This window comes from Mesoplodon mirus (genome assembly GCF_964341445.2).
Source record: "Mesoplodon mirus genome assembly, chromosome: 7".
Lineage (NCBI taxonomy): Eukaryota > Metazoa > Chordata > Mammalia > Artiodactyla > Ziphiidae > Mesoplodon > Mesoplodon mirus.
In genome coordinates, this window is record NC_138983.1 from 82,361,025 (window position 1) to 82,382,519 (window position 21,495).

General features: G+C 48.9%; 1 protein-coding gene across 1 annotated transcript in view; it reads right to left on the bottom strand.

Moving 5' to 3' along the window:
* Nucleotides 1-21,495, bottom strand: part of LOC309808834 (forkhead-associated domain-containing protein 1-like) — a gene marked incomplete at both ends in the record, with an annotated part of 100,346 nt that overhangs the window by 17,828 nt on the left and 61,023 nt on the right. The window contains 6 exons of the mRNA XM_082629407.1: nt 6,143-6,307; nt 7,115-7,312; nt 11,167-11,274; nt 15,235-15,339; nt 16,355-16,444; nt 18,700-18,830. Of these exons, the coding sequence (XP_082485533.1) occupies nt 6,143-6,307; nt 7,115-7,312; nt 11,167-11,274; nt 15,235-15,339; nt 16,355-16,444; nt 18,700-18,830 (797 nt within the window). The remainder of the gene's footprint in view (nt 1-6,142; nt 6,308-7,114; nt 7,313-11,166; nt 11,275-15,234; nt 15,340-16,354; nt 16,445-18,699; nt 18,831-21,495) is intronic.

Consider the following 21,495-nt stretch of genomic DNA (forward strand, 5'->3'; position numbering starts at 1 on the left):
GTGAGTAAATCACGCTGCCCTACCTGTGTGCATACCCATCTGCTTGCCATCCACATTTAGTTCACATTCAATCAACAAGTATTCAAGGCTGATGCGGATGGCAGCTACCGTTTCCTAAGGCTTATGTGTGACCCCATGATTTGGGTACCACGTCGTTTAATCCTCACAACTACCTGGTGAGATCTTAACCCCATTTTATAACCAAGTAAACAGAGGCACACAGAAGTCGAGACCTGCTCACACAATGAGTAAGCGCACACTTGAGAGTCACACCTTAGCAGCTGGTCTCCAAAGCCTGAACTCAGACTTATTCGTTCTAATGCAAATGGGGCTTTGCTGGGGCGAGGCCCGCGGCGCGCATCAGACACCCTTCACTCCAGGGAATGAAACTCTCAGGTTTGTCTCTGTTCAAGTTAACGACAGAACCTGTCCTCTAGGAACTGGGCATGCACCTGGTACCCCTCTGGATCTTCGGAGGGCGTGTGGGGTCACAGAAAAAACACAAGTGCCAGGATCACAACGACCTCAGTTTGAGTCCTGACCCTACCATGTACCAGCTGTGTGACTTTGAGCAAGTTCCTTAATGTTATTGATACTCAGTTTCCTTACTTGCAAAATAAAGACGACAATAGTACCTGGCTCATTGGGCTGTTGGAAGATGAAAGTACACAGTACACGTAAAACAACTAACACAGTGACAAGTACCCAGGAGGAGTTAAACAAACCATGGTTCCTACCCTCCTCTTAGGAACTGTGAACACACAAGGCTCTTAGGACTGCTTGCGTATGGTGATGAGTGACTGGGGATCCCCTGCTGGCCTCAGTAATGGGAAGTACCTTGAATCACTTATCATGGTGGACTAACACATAAAAAGTTTTTGAGCCAGCTTCTTTTTTTTTTTTTGCGGTACGTGGGCCTCTCACTGTTGTGGCCTCTCCTGTTGCGGAGCACAGGCTCCGGACGTGCAGGCTCAGCGGCCATGGCTCACGGGCCCAGCCGCTCCGCGGCATGTGGGATCTTCCCGGACTGGGGCACGAACCCGTGTCCCCTGCATGAGCAGGCGGACTCTCAACCACTGCGCCACCAGGGAAGCCCCTGATGGCTTAATTTTGCAACCCATGTTTCTTTACGGGAATGTATGACTAGATTTAGAGGCAGAGGCTTCAGTGACTCCTAAAGCCTGGGGAGGGGACAGTGCACACATTGCTTGGCCCCGCTATTACTAGGATAGAGATCATGGTCTTTCCTTGTTTTAGTTCTGATTTTGAAGAACAGCTAGAACTGTGGGCCACATCTCTCTTGGTTTCACGCACACTCAGACTCTGCCATGATTACAACGACAGTAATACGGGGGTTGGGGAGGGGCTGGGTTGCCGGGAGCAATGCAGCGCCCCCGTTCTCTACGCTATCGGTGAGGGGCAGGCACTTACAGAAAAGTTCATCTGGATTTTGCCTCTCTTTTTTTTCTTAAACCCCACATTTGTTTATTTATTTATTTTTTTGGCTGTCTTGGGTCTTCGTTTCTGTGAGAGGGCTTTCTCTAGTTGCGGCAAGCAGGGGCCAATCTTCATCGCGGTGCGCGGGCCTCTCACTATCGCGGCCTCTCGTTGCGGAGCACAGGCTCCAGACACGCAGGCTCAGTAGTTGTGGCTCACGGGCCTAGCTGCTCCGCGGCATGTGGGATCCTCCCAGACCAGGGCTCGAACCCGTGTCCCCTGCATTAGCAGGCAGACTCCCAACCACTGTGCCACCAGGGAAGCCTTGCCTTTCTTTTTAAACACGTTTAAAAGAAATTCACACCACCTTCTGGATTACCTTAGACATATCCTGGCTGGGGTTGCTTAATCACCAGAGTGAAAATCACTCCTCTATTCTCATTCATTATTGTAAGAATGTCAAATTTGCGCAGCCTCTCTGGAGAGCGCTTTGGCAAGAAGGATCAACGATAAATGTTGGAGTTTCCCAGGTGTGGCCCTGGGCTCTCCCTTCTCATTCAATACTTTCTTCCTAGTGATACCATTCACACGTATGGCTTTAATCACCATCCATCCATCCACCCGTCCATCCATCCCATCTGACTAAGCACCCGCTATGTGGCACATGTTCTTCTGGGTTCCGGGGCCACATCACTGATACGGTTGGATATCCAGGGTGACAGCTGCGTCCTTGGCACCTCACTTTGGATGTCTACAGGCACCTCACACTCATCTTTCCTCTCAAACCTGGTCCTCCTGTGGCATTCTTTACTCTGGATTTTAGTGAAGGAACCACATCTGTACTTTTAACACAAGCCAGAAACCTGGAGACCTGTAGCCCCCTTTCTCTCCATCACTTCCCTTCTAGCCATATCTAACTCCATCACTGAGGCCTGTTGATTCATCTCTTAAATGCCCCTGGAATCTTCTCTCTTGCTCCGTCCCCTCCATTGCCACAGTGAGGGCCACCATCATGTCTTGTGAGAGCCTCCTAACTGCTCTCCCGGGGTTCTGTGCTGGCCACCTTCCTGTACATTTTCCACTCGTGGCCAAGATGACTGTCTCCAAATGCAAGCCTGTTCCATCAGTTCCTTACTTAAAACCTTTCGTGGGCTTCTCTCTGCTCTCAGGTTAAAGCAGAGCTTCTTACCAGGGCTCTGCAAGACCCCGGCCACACCATGATACAGCCCCTGTGGACCTCCTTCACCAGTCCCTGCCCTCCGCCTCCATTTCTTTTAGTCCCGTGAGTTTTCCATGCTTCCTGCGATCCCACCACGCTGCTCCCTCCACCCAGAATGCCCTCCCCTCCCCTCTTTGGCAAATAACTCCTATGCACCCTGCAGGTGCCCTGCCGTCCCTGACCAGGTCAGAGCCCTGCACTTCTCCTTCAAAGCAACTGTCATGATTAAAGTTTTACATGTGAGTGATTTTTCAGTTAATGCCCCACCCCTATTCCTCCCTGAGACCCTAAGATCTACAAGCGCAGGGAGAGTGCCTGTTAGTTCCCCAATATTTTATAATGAAAGATTTCAAATGTACAGTGAAGAGGGAGGAATTTTACAGCCAACATCCATATACCCCATAACCTGAATTCTACCTGTTTCTGACCCCATTATATTTCCAACCTGCACTGTGCCTGGTATCTAGGAGGCCTGCGATAAATCTTTGTTGAATGAAAGTGGTTCATATCCTTCCACATCTAGGATGATAAAGATAAGATGAACAGGTATGTGTGAATAATATTTATGTCAGCCTCATCTATTAAGTGTGAAAAACTGGAAGCAACTTAAATGCCCATTATAGAGGACTGGCTAAATAAATTACGGTACACCCTTCAGAATGGGGTTCCTTGCCATCAGTGACAGCGATGATGTAGATCTGTGTGTATTGACATGGAAGGGTGCTCCAGATGTACTGTTAGGAATGAAACTAAAGGAAATTGGGTATAATATGACATTATTCTTTTGTAAAGTTAAAAAATCAATACACGTGGATAGGTAGTGCCTATTTTATGCCAGGTACTATTTTAAGTACTTTACATGTATCAATGCATTTTAATCCTCACAAAAATCCTACGGGGTGAGTATTCCCTATTATCCCCATTTTACAGGTAAAGAAACAGGCACAGAGAGGGGAAGTAACTTGCCTAGAATCACACAGCTCTTTCCATGGGAAAATGCCCTGGAAGTTCCACACAAAATATGATCGTAGTGACGATACCAAACGCTAGCGAGGATGTGAAGCAACAGGAACTCTCATTCATTGTTGGCGGGAACGCAAAACAGCCACTTTGGAAAAGAGTTTTGTGGTTTTCTTAAAAACTAAACGTACTCTACGGACTTCCCTGGTGGCCTAGTGGTTAAGAATCCGCCTGCCAATGCAAGGGACACAGGTTCAAGCCCTGGTCTGGGAAGATCCCACATGCCACGGAGCAACTAAGCCTGTGTGCCACAACTACTGAGCCTGTGCTCTAGAGCCCGTGAGCCACAACTACTGAGACCGTGTGCCACAACTACTGAAGCCTGCGCACCTAGAGCCCATGCAACGCAACAAGAGAAGCCACTGCAATGAGAAGCCCGTGCACCACAAGGAAGAGTAGCCCCCGCTTGCCGTAACTAGAGAAAGCCCGTGCGCAGCAATGAAGACCCAATGCAGCCAAAAATAAATAAAATAAAATAAATTAATTAAAAAAAAAAACTAAATGTACTCTAACCACACGATTCAGCAACCGCGCCCTTGGTATTTACTCAAAGAAGTTGAAAACATGTCCACACAAAACCCTGCATGTGGACGTTTATGGTAGCTTTATTCATAACTGCCAAAACTTGGAAGCCACCAGGATGTCCTTCAGTAGGTGAATGGATAATGGAATATTATTGGGCACTTAAAAAGAAAAAAAGAGCTATCAAGCCATGAAAAGACTTGGAGGAAATGAAAATGCATATTACTAAATAAAAAAAACTAATCTGAAAAGTTGTATGATTCCAACTACATGATATCCTGGAAAAGGCAAAAACTATGGCGACGGTAAAAAGATCTGTGGTTGCCAGGGGCTGCAGGGGGGCTGGGAGGGAGCACAGAGGATTTTCAGGGCAGTGAAACTATTCTTTTTTTGGGGGGGGATAGGTTCTTTTATTTGGAATAAAAATGTCCAGTTTTGAAAAGAAAAGACGTTATCTTAAAAACTTAAGTCCTCAAACCACAGGTTTCCCCATGACGAGTTGAATTCCTGAACACTGCAGAGGGATTACTGGAGATGTTGATTACTTAAGGCACTAATAGGAAGGCACTGAAGAACAGCAGGGCCAGGCTTCAATCAGACAAACATGCGCTGCCATGGAGGAATTGCATAGGCTGGCTCTGAAGTTGGCTTCTCCTTTGCTTCTTTTTATTTTGTTAAACTTGTAGCTTTACTTTCCTCAGTTTCTAGAATATCAGTTTCTAGATATTTGGGTTTATGGGTTATCATCATTTTGCTTTATTACCACGTCCCTGATCTGTAACTTCACCCACCCCACTTCCCCTCTATGGACTCCACAGGTGGCTTTTAATGAATTCTGCGTACTTTCTATTACTGTGTAGTTACAGAGTGACCTGAGAAGTGAAACTCATAAATCGAGTTGACCTAATACCAGGGCTTTGTGCACAGAATCCACCAATCTGCTCAGAGATGGCCTGATCTGAACCACATCCCCCGCCGTGCTCCCTGGCTTCTGCTTAGGGCAGTAGATTTGGGATCAAAGGCACGTTCAGGACTGGACCATCTTCCCGGTGGAGCATTGTGATTTACAGGGCCTCTGGGTCCTCCCCGGGGTGGGCCTCATTATTGGTGGACCTGCTGGTCTCAGGACTTAATGAAGCTCAGGTTGTTGATGTCTCATCGCAGAAAGAATTCAGTGAGAGACAAAGTGATAGGTAAGACGTGGACTTATTTAGAGAGAAACACACTCCACAGACAGAGCGTGGGCCATCTCAGAAGGCGAGAAAGGCCAGGGCAGTGAAACGATTCTGTATGATATTATAATGGTGGATACATGTCATCACACATTTGTCCAAGTCCAAACCCATAGGATGTACAACACCAAGAGTGACCCCTACACAGCACTGTAAATCAACTACACTCCAATAAAATTAAAATGAAAAAGAGTGAACCCTAATATAAACCATGGACTTTGGGTGATTAGGATGTGTCAATGTAGGTTCATCAGTCCTGACAACTGTACCTCTCTGGTGCTGATGCTGATAAATGGGGGAGGCTGTGTATGAGTGGGGACAGGGGGTACCTGGGAAATCTCTGTATCATCCTCTCAATTTTGCCATGAACATAAAACTGCTCTAAAAAACGTCTCTACTCTATATATGTATATATATGGTTACTTCTGAGAGAGAAGATTTAGCATAATTTCGATTTTTCCTTTTGCCACTGTCACGTCTCATTTTTCTCCAGTAATCACGTCTCACTTGTGTACTTTTTTCCAGGAACACTGCTTCTCAAGTGGTGAAGCAAAGTGAAGTCTGGAGAAGGGAACACTTGGCCACATACCTAAGAAGCCTCCCTCAATAGATGTCCCATCGTGATCAGATTCAACGCAATATTTCAGTCATGTAACTATGTGAGAAAAGAGTTTCAATCACCTTTGTCGGAGCTGGAGAACTGGATCCCCACCTCGTGGAGGAGATGCTCCGTTTCCTCCAGCCAGGACAGTGACAGGCGCAAGATGTCCAGTGCCACCTTCTGGAGCCCTGAGACAGGTGGGCTCACCTGCAGGTGCTGTAGGAGGTCGACCTCCTTCTTCAGCTCATTGCTAGAGCAAGACATTGTCATGCACGCCTGGAAAGAGATGAGGTCGTGAGGAGCCCGGGCACCATCGCCAGAAATACCACCTGACGGTTGTGACCCACACAGAGCAGTGTTCTTGACGGGCCCGTGAAGCAGGCAGAGCCGTATGTTGGCCGCCCTGTGACGGCCCAGTTTTACTTCCCTTTTTCGGGGGGCGGAAGGAAGGAGGCAGCTTTTATTTCACGTGCACTCTAACTGGGACTCTAGATGGACAAATAGACCCTTTGTTTAGGTATAGGCAATTCCAAAGCCAAATTGCCAAGGACGATTTGGCTGAAAGGAGAAGCAAATTTGGTTACAGAATTCCTGCTGAGATCAACACACAAGCTGGTCATAAAGTGCGGTTTCCTGATTTGAAAGAGTGCTGACAAGCCAACATTTGCCCAGACTCCCCAAATAGTAGCTGCATATTTCCAGAGAAAGCAGAAGCAGCTGCCTGATGTGATAAGCTGGATCCCTGCATGGGGGCCATGAAGTGGGGGCTCTGCCAGACCCTCTGGTCCAATAAGGGTAAGAGCAGCCTTCCACTGCTGGGACAGAAAAGAAAACTGCAAATAAAGAGCAGAAGGTTTCTTTGGTTTCTCTGGAAATAACACGGGGCTGTTTTTTTTCCCCCGGGGTCTGGGGCCTCCCAAAGGCAGTACTTGGAGTGTGTCGGGCAGCTTCTCCTTGGCCACACCAAGTTCACCTGGGAGGCATTTCTGGAGGTCCTTTGTTTTCTGATCTCAAACAGATTTCTCCAACAAGAGAAAAGGTGGACTAAAAGCAGAGCTGGACAATTTCCTGAACAAGGAGCACAGAAATGAGACACAGGGGACATTTGAGGAATGGAGAAGGGGGCACCTGGCAACTGTCTAAGGATGTCTTCAGCTTCTTGATGTTCTGGGTGATTTCCTCCTCTTTGCAGCTGCTGAGCTGGGTCTCCTTCTGCAGGGTCCACTTTTGCTGCCAAACGTTGCTATTGTCCTCTGTGACCCTGCTGCTCTTTTCTGGTAACTGGTGAGAAAAAGAAAAAAAAAAGATTTAAAATGCAGGGTGGGGCTTCCCTGGTGGCGCGGTGGTTGGGAGTCTGCCTGCCGATGCAGGGGATGCGGGTTCAAGCCCTGGTCGGGGAAGATCCCACATGCCGCGGAGCAACTGGGCCTGTGAGCCACAACTACTGAGCCTGCGCGTCTGGAGCCTGTGCTCCGCAACAAGAGAGGCTGCGATAGTGAGAGGCCCGCGCACCGCGATGAAGGGTGGCCCCTGCTCGCCGCAACTGGAGAAAGCCCTCGCACAGAAACGAAGACCCAACCCAGCAAAAATTAATTAATTAATTAATTAAAATGCAGGGTGGCTCTGGGGGGAGGGGACCTGGAGGGCTTCAGCTTAAGCTCGGAGGAGGGAGGTCCTGGTGTGTTTTGGGGTTGGCTCTGGAGCGTGGATATTGGCTCTGTCACCGGGGCATGTTTCCCAGGATCAGAGATGGTGTTTTAAGAGCCAAAGGCCTGTCATGTGGCCACGAGTGTGTTCTAGATTCTTCTGCATTCTGGGAGGGATTCATCACGCTGAGCCTGATGCTGTGGGCTCCTAAAAAGGAGGTCGTCCGAGAGAAGCCCGTGGTGTGATCTTGTGACCCGCGCGCTGACACCCAGGATTGGAGAGGATAAACGGAAGGATAATAAGGCATCGTTACAGCCAGAGGCCCACCCTCACTGCCATCCGCCACTTCAGGAGGAACGAGCGAGCGAGGACGCACCGTCCATGCTGAGGCCGCTCCTTTCCTCGAGGGGCTAACGGAGGTTCACCGTGCGGGTCTGCCGACCAGACACAGTCCTGGGTGGTTTAATTTGATTTTCACAGAAACACTGCAAGGGAGTTTAACTGGCTTTTACTTGAAAAGCCAGGAAATCCCAGAAAATCAAAACAAATCTTTATGGTGTAGCAACAGTGTGAAAATTATGTGCCACCAACAAAAAACAGAAACATATGCTCCCAGTGTCTGGAGCCCCGGGTCCCTGAAGGAGAAAGTGGGGAAGAGAGACGAGCCTGCTGATTGGAGACGGGTGTGTCCTGGACCGGTTTCACGCGTCCGCAGGTGGCCTTGAGGACCTGACCTCTGAAAAGCTCCAGCTGCAGCACAAAGAAAGGGACGGGGATGAGGTGAGGGGCGCAGCTGCAGCGGCAAGGCTGGGGGAGGCGCCTCCGTCGCTGGGTCTGGGAGAAATCGGTGAGAAGGCTCTGCACGCCTTCAGTGGTCATTATGGGTAATTAACACCTTCACCTCTCACCGGAAGGGGCAGTGCCCACACAAGAGAGGGGGACAGCAGGTTTTAATGACTTTTCAGGTGTGCCCGCCTAACCTAGCCGACGCACACGGTCGGCACACACACGTCTCGGGCTCTCGGAAGAGCCACTTGCTGCCAATTATCCAGTGGGAAGTCCAGGGCCGGGAGCGCTCTTCCGTAATTGCTACGTTGGCACCAGGCTGTGAGATAAACATTGAGGCTGTCAGCCCGGGTAACTCGTGTCATCAGCAAGGGCGCCTGGGGAGAGAAGGAGGAGCTGCCTGCTGCCGTTTTGTGCCTTAGACCTTGTGTCCTGAAGACGACGTCTCCTGTACTCCTCTCCAGGTCCCCGGAGCCAGGTGCAGCGCCTGCCACACAGCAGGCACTCAATAAACGTTCATCGAATGCTTAGAACAGAAACACCTGTCAAGTCAGATGTTCAAAGTCCTCTCCTTCAGTTCAGCCAGTTTTTACTGAGTGCCTCCCTGATGCTGGTGTCTTCATATTACGGATGATGAAACAACGCAGTTAAATTAAGTCAGGGCTTCTAGAATGACGAGTTCAAGATGCCCCAGGCTCATGAGACTTGAACGGCAAAGAAGCCCAAGTTTCTCTGGAAATTTCCCAACGTGATGGCCCTTGGCCTGGGTTTTTGGCTCACTGGCAAAATGTGGTCATGAAAGGCTCTAAAACAGAGCCCTGAAGGACCACAAGGGCCACAGAATCAATAAGAACGTGAACAGGTCCTAAGACACAGGAGTCTGCTGCACACCAGGGAGCTCTGGGAAGCCAAGTAGAGGAACTGTGACTCTCCTAAGGACACCTCTGCAGTCATCCTGCCAGAAGCCAGCTGGGTGATTGGAGGGACTCTGGGTCGTCTGCTGGTTTCATGGCCAAGGGAGGGTCCTAGCTCACCCGAGGAAGAGGTTATGCAGAGGGCCCTGTGGGCAATGGCCCGTGTTATCACCAGAGGCGCCCTACAGGACTGCTTGGTGGGGGGTGGGGGTGGGGAGGGACAGGTCCTGCTGGATGGTGGGCTGAGTCCTGTGGTCACTGGCCTGGGGAAGGGCAGGACCTCAGGCCGGGAGCGGGCTGTGGAGACAAGGGGGTGAAGCAGCAAGGCCCAGGCAGCGCAGAGAAGCCTTGTTCGTCCTTTCTCTCTCGAGTCTAGACCTGGAGGAATCTCAGTGTCTCTGAGGGTCTTCCTGGATGACCCCTGGCCAGAGCCATGACCAGGCGCTCGGCAAGTGGCGCAGATCATGCCCTCAAGGCGGGTGTTCGCCATGGGTGCAGAGTGCCAGCAAGGTGAGGGGTAGCCCAGGTGCACGGAGGGAAGCCCAGGCTGGCGGGCTCTCTGCCTTGCTAAGGGGTCGGCACCCTGCAGGAGAAAGGACACCGGGGGTGATGGTGTGGAAGTTGGTTGAAGAGGCTTTCAAACCTGCCTGAGGGTCAGCATCATCATTTAACTTGTGGGTGCCTCTGAAGTTCAGCGCGTGGGACAAATTCCGGTCACACTGATGGTTCAGGCTTGGATGCTACCAAACTCAAGGGCTTTGGGAGCTGGGCTGGGTGGGACGGAGGGCTCCTTTAAGGATCGTGGTTCTTAACCTTTTTTGGTGGTTTACAAATCCTTCTGAGCATCCAATGAGTGACGAGGTGGACTCACTCTCCCAGAAAAAGAAAAGCACAAACACATACATGCAAAACGTTCTTGGTCCCCCTGGAGCCGTGGCTGCCAGGAGAGGATGCCTTGTGGAGGGGGTCCAAGATGGGCTGCCCTCGGTGGGCTGTGTTCTGGAGGGCCAGTGCCCCGTCTTGGGTTCTCCTTTGCTCTCCCTTAGCCTTTGGTGAAGGCTCGTTTGCATGTTCTGGCCCTCATGTCTGTGCCACGTGTCAGAGGAAGGGCCACTGGGCCATCTTGGGTCAGAGCCCTGGGAAATGGCCCTCTCCCCACCCTGCCCACCTCCACCTGGCATAAGCTGTGGTATTCTGGGTTTTACTTTATTAAGAAAAGTGGCAGGACTTCCCTGGCGCTCCAGTGGTTAAGACTCCATGCAGCCACTGCAGGGGGCACGGGTTCCATCCCTGGTCGGGGAACTAAAATCCTGCAAGCCACGCGGTTCGGCCAAACAAAACAAACAAACAAACAAACAGAAATGTGGCAATTCCCTGGGGACACTGACTGTAGCATCTCTTTGGGGGCCCAGAGGAAGAAAGATCGCTCTAAATGTCAGGACAAAAAATGTGAAGGAGAAAGTGCTAGAAACACCACCGAGGTCAAGAGCTCAAACCCTTCCCAAGAGGGAACCGCACAGCTGGTTCACTGGGGTGGGCCTTGAGCTGGGACTGGCTGCTTGGTCAGGGTCTCAGGCAACAGCAAACACTGGAGTGGGCAGCTTCCCAGAAGGAAAAGCCTCTTTAGTGAAATCCACGGGGACGCGGAAGCCGCACAAAGCCCTGCCCCTGAGATAAGCGGGTGAACTAAGGCAGGCCGTCTTCCTCCTCATTCATCCCTGCCGGCCGCTTGGGTGCGGGATTCCGTGGAGAGCACGGGCCCGTGAAGGGGCTCTGCAGCACGCCTACCTGACCTACTGCCCTTTCCAAATTGGCTTTAATGAGGTTTTCTCTGTTCCTCATTTCTTTCAGCTGAAGCAATTTCCTTCTGGAATCCTCCCGAAGCTTCTCTTCCACCTGAAAGGATGATGAAAGCGTGGGCTTGCTGCTAATGTGATCATCATGCCCTCTGGGGAAACTTTTCTGGGTGGGCTAATGGCAGTGGGGGAGTCCCTGAGGGGTAGGGACAGCTGCAGCCCAGCAGCAGGGGTCACAGGCATGCACAGGGTGGAGGCAAACTCACAGGGAGTTGCCCCCTACGGGAAAGGGCCGAGCTCTGCACCCGGGGCTCAACTATGTTCTACCGCACACTCCCATCCCAGCTCGGTCCCTAACAAGCCGTACGACACTCGGAAAGTTACTTCACTGCTCCGTGACTCAGTGTCCTCATCTGTCAAATGGGAATGATGATACTAGTATCACTGCATAGAGTCATTGTGGGGATTCAATGTTTGGAATAGTGCTTAAGGGCTCTGTGAGAGTGTTAAGTACCGTTGTAACCTATGAAAGGTGGACGGGAATGTCCGCCGTACAGTCTCGTTCTAATAACTCGTGATGGGTACTTGGAAATGTTATGATTGGGTTTATTATCATAACTGTTTGTCGTTACCACTTTGAGCACACTCACTGGTGGTAACCTCTCTGGAGGCTTGCCAAAGCAATGTCTATTAAGAACTGCAGCCTGCAAAGGAAGGCGTTTAAAGTGGAGAAGCTTGCCTAGTTTTCCCCCCTTGCTTGGGTAACAGTCAACGCACGGTAAGCTTGGGAGTGCTCCACGCTACCCTTGGCTGGCCAGTGTAGGCCTCGCAGCTGCTCAATTCTTGGATGCACCTGCTGAGCCCTGGGCCCTGGCACTAACAGGAAATGAGGCAAACACTCGTAAATAAATGGAAAGTTTTTGTGCTGAAACAAATTCACAGGCTGTGTTTTTAGGGATCTGAAGAGGGGGATCACAGGGATGTAATAAAAGACCCAGAAAAGCCCTTAAGAGCTTTCTTCTGAGTAGTGTGGCCCAGTGGAAGAGCCTCTACCCAGCTCCGTTACCTTGGAAAAGTCATCTAAGCTCTCTGGGCCTTAGTTTTCTCCCAGGTCTAAACATGCTCTGACTTCTATTTCAGCAGCCTGTTTCATATGCTGCAAAAGCCAAGTCCAGCCTTGGACTCTGCCCCTGTTTGTGTTCTGCATGAACAGCCCCCGTTCCTGTCCCCAAGCCTCAGAGTCACCTTCAGCGGCCGCCCTGCTCCCTCTCTCACACTCGGGGGTCTCACGCCTGTCCTCCAACCCCTCTCAAATGCAAGCTGGACTGTGACAACTGGCCTCCTCGCCTCAAGTTTAGTTTCTTCCAGTGCAATCTTAACGGTACTGTGAGAGTTACCCTGCTATAAGGCAGCTCTGTCCACCAGAACTTTCTGCAACGGTACAGGTACTCTGAGCGAGGCTGTGTTGTCTAATACGGCAGCCACCAGCCACATCTGGGGATCGAGCACTCGAAATGGGGCTGGTGTGGCGGAGGAACTGAATTAAAATTTTATTTAATTTTCATTAATTTCAGTGTAAACAGTAGCATGTGGCTGTTTGCTATGCCAGGGTAACTGAAGTCAGACAAACCTGGAGTCAGACAAAACCGACTGTGCCATTGGGCTAGTTACTTTACTAGTAACTAGTAGCCTTGACTTTCTCATCTGTAAAATGGAGAGGATGATTTCTAGATCACAGCGCTGTTGTAAAGATTAAGAGGTGAAAAGTTCAGGGTAACGCCTAGTACATGAGAAATTGTAACTCTCATTTTCACCCTAATTACTGTCCACGAATGTCATTGCATCAGTCACTTGTTCAGGAGGCTTAGTAGCTCCCCACTGCCTGTGTGGTACAGAGCCCAAGCGCCTGAACTAAGGCAAAACACCAAGCCAGAGATTCAAGAAGCCCCTACGAACTCTGTACGAGGTAAATAAAACTGGATCCACACCTAGATAAACCATAATAAAACTGCTGGAAATCAAGGAAAAAGACAATCTTAAAAGCAACCGGAGGGCCTCCCTGGTGGCGCAGTGGTTGAGAGTCCGCCTGCCGATGCACGGGATACGGGTTCGTGCCCCGGTCTGGGAGGATCCCATATGCCGCGGAGCGGCTGGGCCCGTGAGCCACGGCCGCTGGGCCGGCGCGTCCGGAGCCTGTGCTCCGCAACGGGAGAGGCCACAACAGTGAGAGGCCCGCATACCGCAAAAAGAAAAAAAAAAAAAAAAAAGCAACCGGAGAAAAAGACAGATTATGCAAAGGTACAACAGTTAGGCTTACAGATGACTTCTAAATAGAAATAATAGGAGCCACAAGACAATAGTGACATATCTAATGCTGTATCTAATGTGCTGAAAGAAAAGAGTTGCCATTGTAGAATTCAATACGCAGTCAAATGTGTTTTAAGAATGAAGGTTAAATATACATCTCCAGACAGACACACAGGCACATTTGAGAATTTGTCATCAGCAGAGCCACAATGAGGGAAAACATTAAAGGGTATTCTTCAGACACAAGAAAAATGAACCCAGGTGGGTGATCAGAGATGCAGAAAAGACAAGCAACAGTAAGGGTAATGTGTGGATATGATACTGACTATAGAAAAACACTAATAATGTCTTGTGGGGTTTTAACTATCAAGAGGAGTTTAGAAAATGACAGTAATGGCTTATAAATCTGGAGGGGGTAAGTGAAGTTAAGGTGTTTGAAACTCATTGCACTGTCAAGGAGAAGGGCATCATTATCAACTACTATTGCCTCTTGGTAAGTTAAGAATGCAGGGCTTCCCTGGTGGCGCAGCGGTTGAGAGTCTGCCTGCCGATGCAGGGGACATGGGTTCGTGTCCTGGTCCAGGAGGATCCCACATGCCGCAGAGCGGCTGGGCCTGTGAGCCATGGCCACTGAGCCTGTGCGTCCAGAGCCTGTGCTCCACAACGGAAGAGGCCATAACAGTGAGAGGCCCGCGTACCGAAAAAAAAAAAAAAAAATGCACTTTATAGTCTTCAGGATGACTACTAAGAGAATAGTAGAAGAGTGAAAAACTTAATTAATGTGTGATTTTGGTGAGTCAAGGATGAATGTTATTGTCTTACTATGACTAAAAGAATAGTAAAAAAGTGAAATATTTCCAAGCTAATAGAGGGGGAAAGTGGAATAAGAGAAAACCATCCACTCAGAAGGAGGCAAGAAAGGAGAGAAAAAGGAACATACCACAGATGGTACATCTGGTATTGAGCAAGAAGGTAGATTTAAATCCCAGTACACGAGTAATTACATAATATAAATGGACTAAAAGTCAAAGATGGTCAAACTGTATTTTGTAAAAATGATACGCTATTTGAAGGCATATGTCTAAAACTTAAGACAAAAATTGACAGAGAACGTATGAAAAAGATAAGGTATGAAAACTCTAACCAACAGAAAGCCAGTGGTGAACCTAAATGACAAAGGAGACGTTAAGGGAGAAACACTACTAGAGATGAAAAGGGACATTTCATGATGATCTAAAGTTTTGCTCTACAGGAAGTATTAGGATCCTAAATTTATATGTACCTAGTAACACAGCCTCAAAATATATAAAGCAAACATCGTTCATATTAAAAGAAGAAACACACAAATTACAAACATGCTGAGATTTTTAAAAACATTCTCAATGATGGAACAAAAAGACAAAAAAAATCAATATGAGAATTTAAGTTGGAACAACATCATTGGCAAACTTGATTTAATGGATCAATTCTTTCTTAGATAATTTCACAATTAAGATTTGAAGGCAGTCTAGGGTAGTGGTTACACACAGGAGCTTTGGAGTCAGGCAGACCTGGATTCAAGTTCTGCCACAACTACTTTATGCAAGTGAACTTGGATAACTTCCTTCACCTCTGTGAGCCTCAGTTTTCCCGACTGTAAAGTGGGGATAATACCAGTATAGACCGCATGGGGTCATTGTGAGGATGAAGAGAGATGATGCAGGTGGAGTGCTGGCCCCAGAGTGGTTCCCAGGCCGACCTGTCCCTGCCATACCTTGCTCTTTTCCCGCAGCGTCATAGAGATCAGGCTCTGCTCGGTACTGCTCCTTTTCAGCTCCACCCTGAGCTTCCTCATTTCTTTTTCCATGTCATGGATTTGCTGAAAGAGTTCCAACAACAGGGAAGTCAACTTCACAACTCATTTCATCCGGTTCATTAAGGCAGAAACCTAGTCTGGGATTCGCTTCATTCCTTCCCTTGGGGGACAATTCCACATCTTTGAGGCAAAGTAGACTTTCTTTCAACGGGTGCAATGAAAGGGCTGGGTGAGGGAAAATTTGAGTTTCTTTTGAAGATCAGCATGGATCCTGGATTAAACAGTACAAGATACCTATCCACTCATTAGAATCTCTTTCCTTGGGGTATATTTTTGAGTTCAATCTAAATAAGGGCTGTTTGGAAGACACAATGGGCACAGTTTGGAAGAAAAGAACAATGACATTTTTCTTTTTTCTCATTTGAGGCAGAGAAGTGTGCTCCTGACAGAGAGAAGAACACACGTCTCCTCCCCCCTGTCCCAGGCACCGGGCTTCCCAACGGATGGAAAACGTATGCCTGGTGATGTGCACGAGGGTTCGGGCCGGTACAGGGGGTGAACATTTACATTGAGTGGTCATCTTTTCATTGTGTTAATTTTTATGTTCACCTTCCATACAAGGCCAGTGATACATTTGCTTTTTATTTTGTTTTTATGAATTGTTGTAAAATTGAATGTATTTAAGTAAAAATACTTCAAGAAGAGTTGTGTTAATAACAGTGCTCAGGGCTGTGATAAAACTTGTGACAGTGGATCATGAAAGTCTGGGCATCACAAGTCCAGGGGTAGGGACCACGGTGAATTTCTAGCAGCATATGGTGGCCACCTCCCGTCCCTTTCCCCAGGGGAAACCTGATGAGGGGCCTTGAGCCAACTGCCCAGAAAATCTGGGGAGAGTGTGTTTTCCATGGTCTTTTCACCCATCTCTTTGAGGCCAGCAAATCAAAGCATTAACACACAAACACCCAGAAAGCCCCAGAGCTTGTGCTAGCTAATGGGCCAAGGAACCCCTCCAAAACCCTCAAGGCCCCAATCTAGGCTTTCAGTGGACACCTAGGGGTCAGGAGGTTCAACGCACGGTTTTGCAGAGTTTTAACTCTTTCTCTTGGGCTTCCCACTTCTCCTTCTGGGCATCTTCCTTCTGTAACTCTTCTTTCAGCACTGAGCACTGTGGAGAAAAAGGACAAGGCCACGGGGGCTTGGCTGGGGGTCCCAAGTAATTGTGTTCACGCCCAGGAGTGTTTCCTGCTGTACAACCCAATCACACCTCTGAATTCTGAGAGGCGAGACCATTTGTGTGATGGGAGCACGGGATCCTGCAGTCGTTCCCAGTTCACCCCTCTCATGAGTTCTGAGGAATAGAGCGTCTAAATTCCTCTTCAAAAGCCAGCAAACTTCACTGCAGGGGAAATCCAGCTTTGTAGAGTCTGGGGACTTAGGGTGCAGGAATTGGGATGTTTTCACGCTGTGAACGGTGAGGGTGGAGGGGGCCGAGGCAGTGAGCTGGGGTCCATCTTAGGGCTCTTGTGCAGGTTGCATCTCAAAGACACAACTGCCCCGACTGGTGTGGAGGGGTAAACGGAGCTGTCTTGCCTGAGGGCGGCTTGGCAACAGGCATTAAGGGCTTAAGCATGGATGTGCCTTCTTTTGACCCAGCAATTCCCACTTTAGGAATGTACCTTAAGGACAATGACTGGAGAAATAAGTAAATCTGTAGTTTCAAGGATGCTCTTCACAGAATTGTCAGTAACAGTGGAAGAAAAAAAAAAAGAGGAAACAACCCAAGTGTTGTTTAGAACAGCAGACCACTTTATAACACTGGGTACATCCAGGAGAAAGTATGTAGCTTTTAAGACGAATGATAAGAGCGTTGATTTATTAGAATGGAAAAATAATAAGTATTTAAAAATTTAAAAAATGTGCATAGTATAAATTCACTATAAAATGATTGATTGATTGATTTCTAGGCAATATATAGAAACAAGACTGGAAGAACATACATGAAAATATTAACACTGATTTCTCAAGGTAGCATTTCCTCTCCTCTCTTTTTATTTTTTCTTCTCAATGTCATCTACTTATTTTTCTAAAATTAACACACATGATATATGTCATTAAAAAAAAGGCATCTCAAATGTTCACAAGAGCAGTATCCTTGGTGGTGACGAGCCCTTGTGCTATTGGCCAGCAGAGTCTAGAGGAGAAGGGCCCTCATTCCAAGGTCAACGAGGAAGGGGAAATGGGGACATAAATCATCCAAATGCACTTCAGGAGGTAGAAGAGCCAAGCAGGTGCTGTCTTTGCAGATTCCTTCTACTTAGCACCAGCTCTGCATCCCCTTCCCGTCCCCAACACACACACAGACACACACACACACACACACACACACACCCCACATTAAACAGCTATAGCACATGCCTGGGAAGACACTCTGCTTGGGAGAAACGAATGCAGAGGGCTTGGCCAGGCAGCCGACCTCAGGCATAGGCAGAAGAGCACAACTAAAACCAGCCTCCCACTTCTTGGAAAACGATTTTGTCATCCCCATTTCACACATGGGGAAATGGAGGCCAAATAAGTTACAATAAAAGAAAGCTCTGGGATGGGACCCTGGTCTGTCTGATCCCAAAGCTCGTGCAGTGCCTTTCACCAGCTCCAAACTGGGTATGGTACTACGTTCCAGGTATTACTTACTGTGCCTTTTCCTTGGAACCTCAAGATCTGTTCTCACCCCACCCCCATGCAGACCTAGCTATCGGGTAGCCTCTGGGAATCTCTGAGTTGCCACCTGAGATGAAAGCTTTGAGGTTTTACCTTGACTCACAGAAACAGGCACATCATGCAAATACTGAGAAATCTTATCCTATAGAGTCAGGATTCTAAAGTTAGCATTGAAGGCAAGATTTGCAAAGAGTCAAAGTTACATGTGAAAAGCTCTTTGCTTGCCTACCACGTTCATCTTCCACAGAGACATTCCACACACTAGAGTCTAAGGAAGAAATGAGCGTCTGCGTGTTTGCATCTGGATCTTCAGACGTTCTGCTGTGAAGACAGTTATGAGAACCAGCGGTGCTGGGACCACGATGCAGCCGTGTGGTCATCCGTGCTCACAGGGAGATCGTATTCTGCTTAATGTTAAACTTTGCAATGGCAGTATATGCTCATAGGTGGGTTTGTTGCTGGGATTAAACAAACTCATTTATAATAGGGGTTAGAAAATCTTTGCTGGATTTGAAAATCTATTATGCTTCTTCTGAGCCACATACACGCTGTCCTTTGAAAGGCTTCAGAGAAGTTGGCCACCTGCCCAGCAGCTACCCTCCCTGTGTCCTTGGGCACTGGCCTCATCTCACCACCGTGTGTCATGTGACTCCACTGTGTCTGCTTTTCGCAGCTACAATTTGCTGATGACCCGACACTCACTCTGGAGCTGAGGGCTTCGAGCTGGTGATCCTTTTCTTTGTTCTCACTTTTCAGTTGATTCACCTCCTGTTGTAGTTGTTGAACTTGACCATCCTTTACTAACACGTCTCTTTGCAAAGATGACACCATCTCTGTAAAAGAACCAAACCAAACCAAAACAAAAGACTCATGGAGGTGAAAGAGGCAGGAAGGATTATTGGCAACACCATGGCTGTCAGCCAACGTTTGGACAAGACTTTCCAAGCCCGGGCCACCACCGGTGCCCTCCTAGGACTGGGGAGGCTTTTTCCAAGGGTCACAGAGCAGGAATGGGAATGAGAGCAAAGTCCACGGAACAGGGTTTGAGGCTTCAGTGAGAATGAGGGGCAGTCAGCACCAGCGAGAGGAGAAGCCTTGGGGGCCTCTTGTGGGCACAGGCCAGGCAAAGCCGGGAGGAGAGGCCACACCATGGGCCTGGGGAACAAAGGCCCAGCACAGGGAAGGTCCAGGAATTCTTCTCCAGAGGCCAGGACACGGGCGTGTGGCAGAGGGCACTGCTGGACACTATTGATGGGGTGGGTGGTTGGTTTCTCAGTCCTCTGAGTTTGGACCCCTCTCTACCACTTATTAGCTTGGTGGTCTTGGACAAGCTATTTCACCTCCCACTGTCTGTCCTACACAGAGTTATTGTAAGCGTCAAATGAGATGGTATGCCCCAAGAACACAAAGTGGCTAAATTATGTTTGTTCCATGGCGCCTATTATTTTTCTCGGCAGCCAGCTTCCAAAATGGCCCCAATGATCCCTACCACCTAGAATTCATGCTCTGGTTAGCCCCTCCCACCCTGAATAGGGCTGCCATGGGTCACCAATATGATACTGTGGAAATGACGGACTGTTTCCTCTCAGGCTGGGTCATAAAAGACACTGTGGCCTCCTCTTTGCTCTCTCTCCAATCACTCACTCTGGGGGAAGCCAACTGCTGTGTCGTGACGACACTCAAGCAGCCCTAGAGAGAAGCATGTGTGCTGAGGGACTAAGGCCTCCAGCCAATAGCCACATGAGCAGCCATTCTGAAGGGGGATCCTCCGGCTCCCCCCGAGGCTTTAGATGACATGACTGATGCCCCAGCCGACATCTTGCCTGCAACTCATGAGAACTAAGTCACCCCCCCCTCAAATTCCTGAACTACAGAAACTGGAGGAGATAATAAATATTGGTTGGGGTTTTATCCATTACATTTTGGGGTAACTTGTTATGCAGCAATAGATAACTCCTCCATTACTGTAGTATCATTTTTTAAACATCTTTATTGGAGTATAATTGCTTTACAATGGTGTTTTAGTTTCTGCTTTATAACCAAGTGAATCAGTTATGCATATACATATCTCCCCATATCTCTTCCCTCTTGCATTGTAGTATCATTTTGAATAAAAGTGGGAAGAAGGGTGCATAAATGCAGTGGTATTGGGTTATCTCCTACGGTTCTTTTCTTGAAAGAACATCAGGCCCAGTTTTAGTGGTAGGTTTCAATCAAGAATGTCTATGAAATAAAGCACAAAATGCTCCAGAATTTCATTTTAAAAATGAGCTTTGCCTCCAGGACAGAGTTCAGTTACTTGGAAATCCCTCTGGGGCTTGCCACACTTTGAGTGGGTCCAGCCCATCTCAAGCGTTATCCCAACCCAGGCCTGTCCGACTCCCTGATCGGAGAAGGTGGGATCTGAGACAGGCTTGATGCTTGGATGAGGTTTCACTGGCCGACATACGGGAGGAAGGTGAGGACCAGCGAGTTCATCCTTCCATTCCTGGTGCCCAGAACAGCACCTAGCCTGGGGGAGGTGCTCAGAAAACATCTGAGGACATCCCAAGTGAGGGAGGAGCATAAGCAGAGACCTGGGGGCAGCAGGGGGTGGGTGTGGGTGTGATTAAGTTGCAGAGTGAGGCAGAAGAAAAGCACAGATTCATACAGAGATGGGGATTCACGTGCGACTCAATGCTATGCCTGGCTTCTACAGCTGTGGGCATGTTTCCTGCTACGCACTGGCTGCTTTCAGAGTGACGTGCCCCTCCGAGGCTCACTGCCTCCTCCCTGTCACCTGCTTCTCTCTCTCCCCTCGTCTGTGAGTGGCCCCATCCTCTTCAGGTCTCTAGACATGTCAGTTTCTGCTTAAAAACCTCCACTGGATTCCCAACACCCTTGGAATAAAAACCCAGACCCCCCCGACCCTGCCCAGCCCCACAATCCCCTGTTCACTCCACGCAGGCTCGCTTGCCCTTGGCTTGTCCTTGCCCACCTGAAACAGGTCCTCTCTAAAAGAAGGACATAGCGGTGGAGGATACAACATGAACTGGTTAGAATCGGCTAGGTCCAAGGGGGCGTAAGATTCGAGTTCCAGGGGAACTGGAGCCCCATTACAGGCTCATTGTAACACATGAGCGAAATGACACACCCATCAGCACCAGGACTGTTCCGAGGCTGACCATAAAGGTCAAAAAGTGGGTGGTGGGGCTTCCCTGGTGGCGCGGTGGTTGAGAGTCCGCCTGCCGATGCAGGGGACACGGGTTCGTGCCCCGGTCCGGGAAGATCCCACATGCTGCGTAGCGGCTGGGCCCGTGAGCCATGGCTGCTGAGCCTGCACGTCCGGAGCCTGTGCTCCGCAATGGGAGAGGCCACAACTGTGAGAGGCCCGCGTACAGGAAAAAAAAAAAAAAAAGTGGGTGTTGGCCCAATTCCTGGAAATCCCCGCCCCTTCCCCAAAATATTAGAGTTGTCCCAATCCTCCCACTCTTGAGCCTATAAAATTACCCAGCCCAT